Consider the following 9,581-nt stretch of genomic DNA (forward strand, 5'->3'; position numbering starts at 1 on the left):
TAAATCTGACTATCATGGATGGAAGATGTCTCTTGATTTGACCTTGGAAGAAAAAGAAGTGATGGATTATACGCAGGGTAAAATCCCTAAGCCTCCTTCAAATGCACCGGCTGCTACGAAGTCCAAGTACAATAAGGTTGAAGTCAAAGCAAAGAAGATTATCAGGGATTCCAGAGATCATCCTTGGAGACGATGCCACCTATCTCGTGAAGGGAGTAAGGAATGTTACCCTTCAATTGAATCAAGGTAACACTATTCATTTGCAAGAAGTACTATATGTACCCAATCTCAAGATGAAGCTGGTGTCCATTTCAGCGATGGAAGGTAAAGGATTCAAGGTGGATTTTATTGATGGAAACGTACGTGTTTGGAAAAGAAATTTTAAAGATGTTTTTACTCTTGGGTTCAGGGTTGACACTTTGTATCAAGTTGGAGGAAGTCCATTGGGAGCCATGTCTTGCAACACATCTCTACAATCTGAACTATGGCACTAGAGGTTCGCCCATCTTCATTATAAGGCCCTACCCGATGTGACACAGTTCGCCCATCTTCATTGTAAGGCCCTACCCGATGTGAGACAGACGCTGACAAGTATGCCCGAGTTAAAAGTAGAGCATGAAGGTGTATGTTCGGGATGTGCCGAAGGAAAACTTACAAGGGGACCATTCCCCTCAAGTAATAGCAAGACCACAGACATATTGCAATTGATCCACTCCGACATATCTGGTATGATGCCCGTAAACTCCTTGGGAGGATACTTATATTATCTCACCTTTGTGGATGATTATTCTCACAAGACCTGGATCTACTTCTTGAAGAAGAAGGATGAAGTGTTCACCTGGTTCTGACACTTCAAAGCCTTGATTGAAAATCAATTCAAGAAGAAAATCAATATTGAGGACTGATAATGGGACTGAATACGAATCCAATGAATTCCAAGATTATTGCAGAGAAGCTAGCATTAAGAGGGAGACTACAACGCCATACACTCCCAAGCAGAATGGTGTGGCTGAAAGGAAGAATCACTCTATTGTAGAAGTTGTTCGTGCCATGCTTCATGATCAAGGCCTTCCAAAGTTTCTATGGGCTGAAGCTACAAATACCGCCGCGTATATTCAAAACCGATGCCCTTATCAAGCACTGGACTTGAAGACTCCTGAAGAAATGTTCACTGCTAAGAAACTCGATGTCTCTCATTTTAGAATTTTTGGAAGCCGTGTATATTTTCATGTGTCGAAAGAGAAAAGAAGCAAATTGGGTGCATCTGGGAAGAAAGGAATCTTTGTGGGCTATAGTGAAAATTCTAAGGGATATAGAATTTATGTGGCTGGTCAAAAAGAAGTTGAGATAAGTCATGATGTCACCTTCGAGGAAGATATGGCCCTTAGGAAGATCAACAACCTTCCTATCCTAAGGAAAGAAAAGAAGCTGATACAGGAAATCAGGGTGAAAAAGAAGAAGAAACAATGCCTGATGTTGATGAACCTATGGATCCTATTGATCCTCCTCCTCATGAGCCTTCCTCCTCCAAGAGGAGACCCTCATGGCTTAGGGAGACTCTCGAAGATACTGAGAGAAACATTGCACCAATGGGGAATTTCCGTGAAAGCAAGAAGACGAACTGGTATCAAGGATATTTGACCATCATGAGCACTATCATTCAAAATGAGCCTTCGTCATTCGATGAAGTCGTGAAGCAACAAGTATGGAAGGATGCTATGAATGATGAATACGAGTCAATTATGAAGAATGATATCTGGGATGTGTGTCCCTAGACCCCAGGACAAATCGGTTGTCACCTCTAAGTAGCTCTACAAAATCAAGCATGGCGCTGATGGAAGTGCAGAAAAGTTCAAGGCTCGTTTTGTTGCTCGAGGCCTCTCTCAAAAGGAAGTTGTAGATTATGATGAGATATTTGCACCTATTGCCCAATACACCACCATCCGCTCGATTATAGCCCTTGTTGCCTCGCAAGGATGGAACCTACATCAGATGGATGTCAAGACCGCCTTCTTGCATGATTCAATCAAAGAGAAGTCTATGTGGAACAACCCGAGGGGTTTGACGTACATGAATGGGAAACTCATGTATGCAAGTTGAAGAAAGCTCTTTATGGATTGAAGCAAGCACTGCGGGCTTGGTATACGATGATTGATAGCTATCTGATGAAATTGAGATTCACTAGAAGTGAAGCCGATCTGAACCTTTACTTTAAGGTTGAAAATGATAAACCTCTTAGTCTGGTACTTTATGTGGACGACCTCTTTCTGACAGGTGCAAACCCTCTCATTCACAAATGTAAGAGGGAGATGGCTTCTAAATTTGAGATGAAGGACCTAAGACCAATACACTACTTCCTATGGTTGAAGGTTTGGCAAAATCCAGGTGAAAATTTCCTCTCTCAAGGAAAATATGTTGTGAAGATCTTGGAAAGATTTGGGATGGTGGACTGCAAGCCTGTGACTACTCCAATGGAACTTAACTTTAAGAAGTTATGTGGTAGTGTTGCTGGACCTAAATTAGGAAATACTTGAGTATTGTCAACTCATAGGAGCACTGATGTTCTTGGTGGACTCCCGTCCGGACATATGTTTTGTAGTTAACACATTGAGCTAATACATGGTTGAGCCTCATCATATACATTGGATTGTCGCCAAGAATCTTCTGAGATATCTTTGAGGCACAATCACTCATGGACAGAGATACACTACCGGAAATGTGAGGCTGCATGGTTATTCTAATGTTGATTGGGCTGGCAGTGTGGTGGATCGCAAGAGCACTTCTAGATGTTGTTTTTCTTTGGGTTCTGCTTCGATATCTTGGATGAGCAGGGAGCAGAAATCGATTGCCTTGAGCACCACCGAGGCCGAATACATAGCTACTAGTATGGCCTCCTATGAAGTTGTCTCGTTGAGGAAGCTCTTCAGTGAGATGTTTGGACATGTGTTGGATACCATCGTGATTGTCCGTGACAACTAGAGTGGAATCCGATTATCAGAGAATCTCATGTTTCATGATCGCTCCAAGCATATAGATATCAAGTACCACTTTATCCGAGATATGGTACAAAGAGGAGCCATAAGGCTCCATCACATTGGCACTGATGAGCAAGTCGCCGATATTCTGACAAAGCCCCTGGGGAAGGTCAAATTCTTGGCCTTCCGAGAACGACTTGGAGTTGTGGAGAGACCCTCTTATGAGGGTCCTATATGAGATGGACATTGAGCTCTGGGAGCTCCAGGGGGCTTGGGGTACTTCTTGGAGCAGTGAGCAACCATAGGGTGAGTGGTTCAGCCTTCCCCTAGTGGTTTGTTGTGTACAGGGTGAGTGGTTCATCCTTCCCCTGTGATACCCTTGGCAACATGTAGGCAGGACGAGTGGTTCATCCTTCTCCTATTGAGACATCCTACCCATGCAACCTGGGACTCATGGGAAGTACCTCTCATCTGGCCAATATGTAGGGAAATGAGGATAGGGACCATAGTACTAACGATGGACTCATCGTGTACTATCATACTCAATGTTACTTGGGAGCGGGAGCGGGAGCGGGGGAGCGGGGAGCGGGGAGCGGGAGCGGGGAGCGGGAGCGGAAGCGGGAGCGGGGAGCGGGAGCGGGGAGCGGGGGGAGCGGAAGCGACCATTTTCAGAAGCTCCCGGTTTGGGAGCGAATCCGGGAGCGATTTTTTAAAAATATATATATTTTTTATATTTTTTAATTTTTGATACATATATGTCAACAAAAACATGTAGAATGATGAAATAGACATAAAAAACATAAATTGATCATTGAACCATATCACATCAATCATCTAGAAATTATAATCGTCATCAACCATGTCCACAAGTTAGTAAAATACATATTACAACTGCAGCATATTGAGTCTTATAAATCATGATTCATCAAATTCAATATTAAAGTTTCAACTTCAAGCTTTCAGAATTGAAAATTCAATAACATTTATCATCATTGATCACCAAAGTTGTACTTGTAAGCCAAGTTTAACCATTACAAGAAGTAATATCGAAGATATTTCTAAGTCCTAACTTCTAACTGTTAACATGATATGAAATGTTAAAAATTTATAAAATGAAACATGAATAATGAGATGAAATGAAACAACTTTAGTCTTTCACAAAGCATCATATTCATAATTCACAATCATTACCAATGAGTTATAATTGCCAAGGCCCAACTTCAAACTTCAAATTTTCATTGTCACAGTGATATAATGTTTACAAAAAATATCATAATGTCATAATGATATGAAAGAGTCAAGAGTCAAGAGTCAAGGACTCAAAACTCAACAGTTATGAAAACTAAAGTCTAATAGAAACTAAAAAAGACAAGTAAACTGTAAATCTACAAGTGGCCCTTGCCACGAGAGTCTCCAGGAGTATAAGTAGGTCGTGGTGGTCTTCTAGGAGTCTCCCGCACAGACCGACGACCAAAACTAGAGCCTCCACGCGAGGGTGTCGATGCCGATGGAGGTGGCGACAGCAATGGAACAAGACTCGGGCCCGAGCACTGCTACTGGATGGTGGAGGTGGAGGTGGCATGGCTGCTGCAGCTACTTCATTTTCATCCCTTACAAGCTCCTCTTCTAGTTCTTCAATATGTACAATGCCATCCTCCAAATTGTCGTCCTCAGGGTGATTGTCCCAAATTTATATATGTGGGATCTTCATTAGCCCGATCACAGTAATGGCTCAACAACCTCAAGTTGTAGTGGACATAAACCAAGCTTTCTGCTCGGTTTTCGTTGAGTCTGTTTCTTTTCACATTATGTATATAACTGTAGGTGCTCCAACACCTCTCTGCAGAAGAAGAATTTACAACCTGTGAAAGAACTTTTTTTGCCAATTTTGGCAAAAGTCCGTGGCCGCCATATGTTTCCCACCATGTGAGAGTATCAAATTTATCTCTGTCGTCCATTGCATGGAAGTTACCATACAAACCACTGCCACTGAGGTATTTGCCTATTTCAAGGCGCACAGCTGCACATTCCTCCCTGTCAGGTATCAATTTTTCTAATGCTTCCAAATATCCTCTAGTTACCTCTTGATCTAAGTGGGGTTTGGTCCTAACCCCACCCCCTGCTGCAGGTTTGCCCAACCAAGATGAAGAGTAGTATTTTGGCGTAAGGATATACGCCAAGCAATGTAGTGGAACATTAAGCTTATTCCACCGTTCACACACACAATCATGAATTAGTTTGTACAAGTTGGGATCTCTATTATGAACAATATCTTTTATTTGCCCCAACATGGTATCCATTTGCTCATACACCTCGCCAATCACTGGTTTGTCTGTATCTGCAAACCGAATCATGTGATAAATTGGCTTGGTGAAATCCAATACCTGCCTCACACTTGTCCAAAACTGCCCATCAAGAGCGGCCTCCTCCACCATTTCAAAACCTCCCATGTCAGCTGCATTTGTAGCCCTTTCCTTTAATACCTGCCAATGTGGACTTGATACCATGCTAGCTAATGCCTCTCTTACCTTCACAAGGCGCCTGAAGGTGAGGTAATAGCTACCAAATCTTGTCTTCGCAATCTTCAGCAACTCCAATCTCGAGTGATTGCGGAAAAGGCCATGGGTATTGCTATGATTTGTAATAAATTTTATCATTTGTTTGCCTTTCTTGTACAAATCACCAATCCATTTGTATTGTGCATTTTTGTTTTTGACAATATCATGCAACAAAAGGTTCAATGTGTGAACCAAACATCCAGACCAAAATATGTTGGGGTATTTATCCTCAATAATTGCTCCCGCTGCCTTACAATTAGCAGCATTATCAGTGATGACTTGGATGACATTGTATGGGCCAATACGCTCAATTGTTTCAAGTAATGCTTCTGCAATGTTGATAGCGGTCTTGAACTTGTCTGAGTAATCATGTGCAGCTAGAAAGATGGGACCACTAACAGACACAGCAAGAACACTTATCAATGGCTTGCCTTTTACATTTGTCCATCCATCAGATACAATGGACACCCCATAGTCAGTCCAAGAACTTGTCATTTTATTCAAAGAATGTGATATTTTTGCTTTTTCATGATCAAGGCCAACAGTTCTTGCCTTGTCATACCCAGGGCTCTTGTATCCTTTAGGGGCATCATTTATGGCAGAAACCATTTCGTGCCAATAAGGTGAGCGTAGAAACACTGAATGGTATCCCACATGCATAGAGAAACCTGTAAACTTTTGAATCCACATCATTCCTACACCCCTCATCAAGGAAATCTGATATGGTTCTACGGCGTAAAGATGATGACCCTGTGCCTCCATGTCCATATCCACTGCCTTGGGAGGATGCTGAAGGAGTTCTTTGTGAGCTTGGTTCAAAGAAACCCCTTGATCTTTTTGTTCTGTATTGGGCTTCCTCCTCTTCCTTTATGTATTTGGCTCTATCTGCTGTTGACACCGCTGCACAAGTTTTGATTCCTATTTGTTTCTCTCCATCCCATGGCCTTTTCCCGCAGAGGTGTCTTCTAGCACGGGTGTATGAACCTGTGTAATCAGTGTTGCAATGGGGGCAATGAAATTTAGTGGTTCCACCCTCTCCCTGTTTCAGCCCTTTGAACATATTTCCACAGTGGAGTTTGGTCTTGTTTAGTTTTTGAGGGTCATGTTCACCCTCCTCCACCTCCTCCTCACTGGGTTTTCACCCATTTGACTTCCTCCGGCTTCTTCATCCACCTCTTCAGTTTGAGGCCCCCTCTGTTTCCTACTCTCCACCACCATAATAACCATAAAAGGGACCAGGAAGAGGAAAATGCCAATAAATATCCCAGGTCCATTGTGTTTGATGTTTGTAGGGTTTGAGTCTTGAATCTGCAAATTAATTTAGTTTATTGGGATTAATTCATTTAATTTATTAATTTAATTTAAATACATGATCTTTAAACTCAAACAGCTAAATTAAACTAACCAAATTAACTACCTAACCAGCTAAACTAACTAAATGATTAAGTTACTTACCTCTGCAGGCTTGCTCCTCGCTCCTTGGCACTTGCTCCTCGCTCCTCAGCTCTGGCTCCTTGCTCCTCAGCTCTTGCTCCTTGCTCCTTTGCTCTTGCTCCAGCTCTCAATCTCTTGCTCAATGAAGTTGAAATGAAATTTTTTTGGCCCATTGGGCTTATAAAATAAAAAAAAAATTCTAAATTTTTTTGAAATTTCGGGTCCGGCGGATTTTTTTTCCGCCGACCCGCTCCCGGCCCGGCTGAAATCGCTCCGGGAGCTCGGGAGCGATCGCTCCCTAAGTCGCTCCCTGACAAACCAGGGAGCGCAAATTTTTTAAGGGAGCGCGCTCCCGAAAATCGCTCCCGTCCGAGAGTGATTTTGGGAGCGCGCTCCCGAGCCGCTCCCGCCCGGAGCGCGGTTCGGGAGCGGGTTCGAGGGGGGGGGGGGGGTGCTCCCCCGCAACATAGATCATACTCCCTATGCTAGGATGACCGATATTGATCTGGGATCAATGGGAACTGACTTTGGGTCAGTAAGAGTGGTATGAGACACTCTCTTTTGATTGGAACTGAATTCGGGTCAATAAGAGTGGTATGAGACACTCTCTTTTGATTGGGGCTGACTTCGGGTCAATAGAGATGGTATGGATACATTCTCGATAACTTCTTCTTCTTCATAGTTTAGCAAAGCAGTGCATTGATGGCAGAGATAATAGAGATTGGCAGATGGATTAGCGGATAGGGTTCTCCCTAGTTGAGAGGGAGTGTTAAAATTGGCAACTAGGGCCAAACTCCACATGGGTCATCTTATTTATGACAGTTGATATTTTTCTTGGATTCCTCTCTCCGAGAGGTGTAGGATTGATCTAAAGATCATCCGATTCTGACATGTGCAAATGAAGATATGATTTTTTTTTTATGTTATGGACAGACTGTCAAGGTCGGCCAACAAACTCATGTAGTCTCAAAATCCCAACAGTCACGTCTATTCATCTTCCGCGTTAGGCTATAAATAAATGATGCCTCATCCTCATTTGGACACACTCATCTTCACACATCTCTCTCTCCTCATCTGGTGGGTACACATTTCTGGGCAGCATATCTCTCCACATGTGCAAAGGAAAGAAGGGCAACTTTCTGTTTCTGCCTTGACTAGGTTTGACCGAATTTTTCAGAGACTATTTTGGGCTGTGTTGACCATCTTTGACTGCAATTTTGTGTGAGGGATTTTTGTTTGGGCAGGCTGCATTTCTGGGCATAGAAATCGAGGCAATATGTTGACTATGGTTAGGGCTGATCGCAAGTTGACTGTTTGACCAGACTTTGACTGGGCAGAATTCAACTGTTTTGAGGGTTGTTTCATTTTGCTGTTTGGAAGCCGAAGTTGACTGAAGTTGACCAAATTGTTGAGGCTCAAATCTGCCCTGTTGACCAGCGTTGACTTTTTTGTTAGGGCTCTTTTACTGTTGTTACAAAATATCAGATTTGTAAATTGTATTGTCTCTCTCTGCTGAATTATTGAAGATTATAAGAAGAATTGATCAAGGGTTTCCCCACATTGGGGTTTGTCCCTCGCTAGTGCCACATCTTGTGTCCTCTTGTCTTAGTATGTCTTCTATTGTTTATGTTTATGTTCTATCTGCATTTTACTATCATGTTGATGCGATTGTTAATCTGGATATTGATATTGGGCTAATAAAGAAATTGAAGTAAAATTGCTCTAAAGCATAGAACATACCATTGTTGCCTAAAATTAACAAAAGAACTATGGAATCACCTGTTTCAAACGAGCTCGCTTTTGAAAAATTCTTTCCTCGTAAAAAGCTACAGACTGAATAAAATGCTCCACCCTCGTCAAATTTACCTGACAATATAAGCATACACATGAAAATATATTCTTAATCCTACAAGTTGAAAGCAATTTGTAGCAATTATGTAGCAAAGGTTAAACAAAACTAGCAGAATAACTACATTAACTAAAGTGTGGCAACTGCAGAATATAGATTGAGCAGCCAGATTGATAAAAGTCTGCATTGGCATTTTAATAATCATGATAGATATTAGAATATTAATAAGTTCATCATACAAACAGCAATATATGGCAGCAGATTATCGAGCTGTCCAGATCCAATGGTGAGCAGAGTCCCTACCTTGTTAAAGAGTGTCTACGAAGCAAGGTAAAAGCACCCAACACAAGCTGGGAACCTCCCAAAAGTTGCAAGTGGCATTTTGTAGTCATAAACATCCATAGAAAAAATCAATGTTTTACCATGTTTCTGGGATGGGGGAGCATGGGAGCAGGGAGACACACATGGGGGACGTGTGGTCTATGGAAGCACCCCCAAATTTGTAATAAATTCAAATTTCCAAATGATATAAACGTGATTTAGATTCAGTTTCAGCAATGAAATACATTAATTCATAATCCCTAGATAAAACATAAATAGTAAAATATTGATACATTGATTTAAATTCATCATTCTAGAATCTAATTAGTACTAAGAAAAATAGTAGATATTGAAGTCTAAAATAGTAAATTGGAATTATTCAGAAGTCAAAAATAGTAGAGTGAAAAGTCAAGGACTTGGTCTAAGGTCATCAGTATATAGAGT

General features: G+C 41.7%; 1 protein-coding gene across 1 annotated transcript in view; it reads right to left on the minus strand.

The window, feature by feature from the left end:
- LOC149205517 (5'-3' exoribonuclease 4-like) overlaps window positions 1-9,208 on the minus strand; it is a 129,740-nt gene extending 120,532 nt beyond the window's left edge. The window contains exons 1-2 of the mRNA XM_089397429.1: window positions 9,120-9,208; window positions 8,747-8,873 (exon numbers count right to left, since the gene is read on the minus strand). Coding sequence (XP_089253555.1) covers window positions 8,747-8,873; window positions 9,120-9,208 — 216 coding nt within the window. The remainder of the gene's footprint in view (window positions 1-8,746; window positions 8,874-9,119) is intronic.
- Between the last annotated feature and the right edge of the window lie 373 nt (window positions 9,209-9,581).

The sequence above is a fragment of the Pinus tabuliformis genome, chromosome 1_2 (genome assembly GCF_031772625.1).
Source record: "Pinus tabuliformis cultivar Carrire ecotype Pingquan chromosome 1_2, CPIR1, whole genome shotgun sequence".
Taxonomy (NCBI): Eukaryota; Viridiplantae; Streptophyta; class Pinopsida; order Pinales; family Pinaceae; genus Pinus; species Pinus tabuliformis.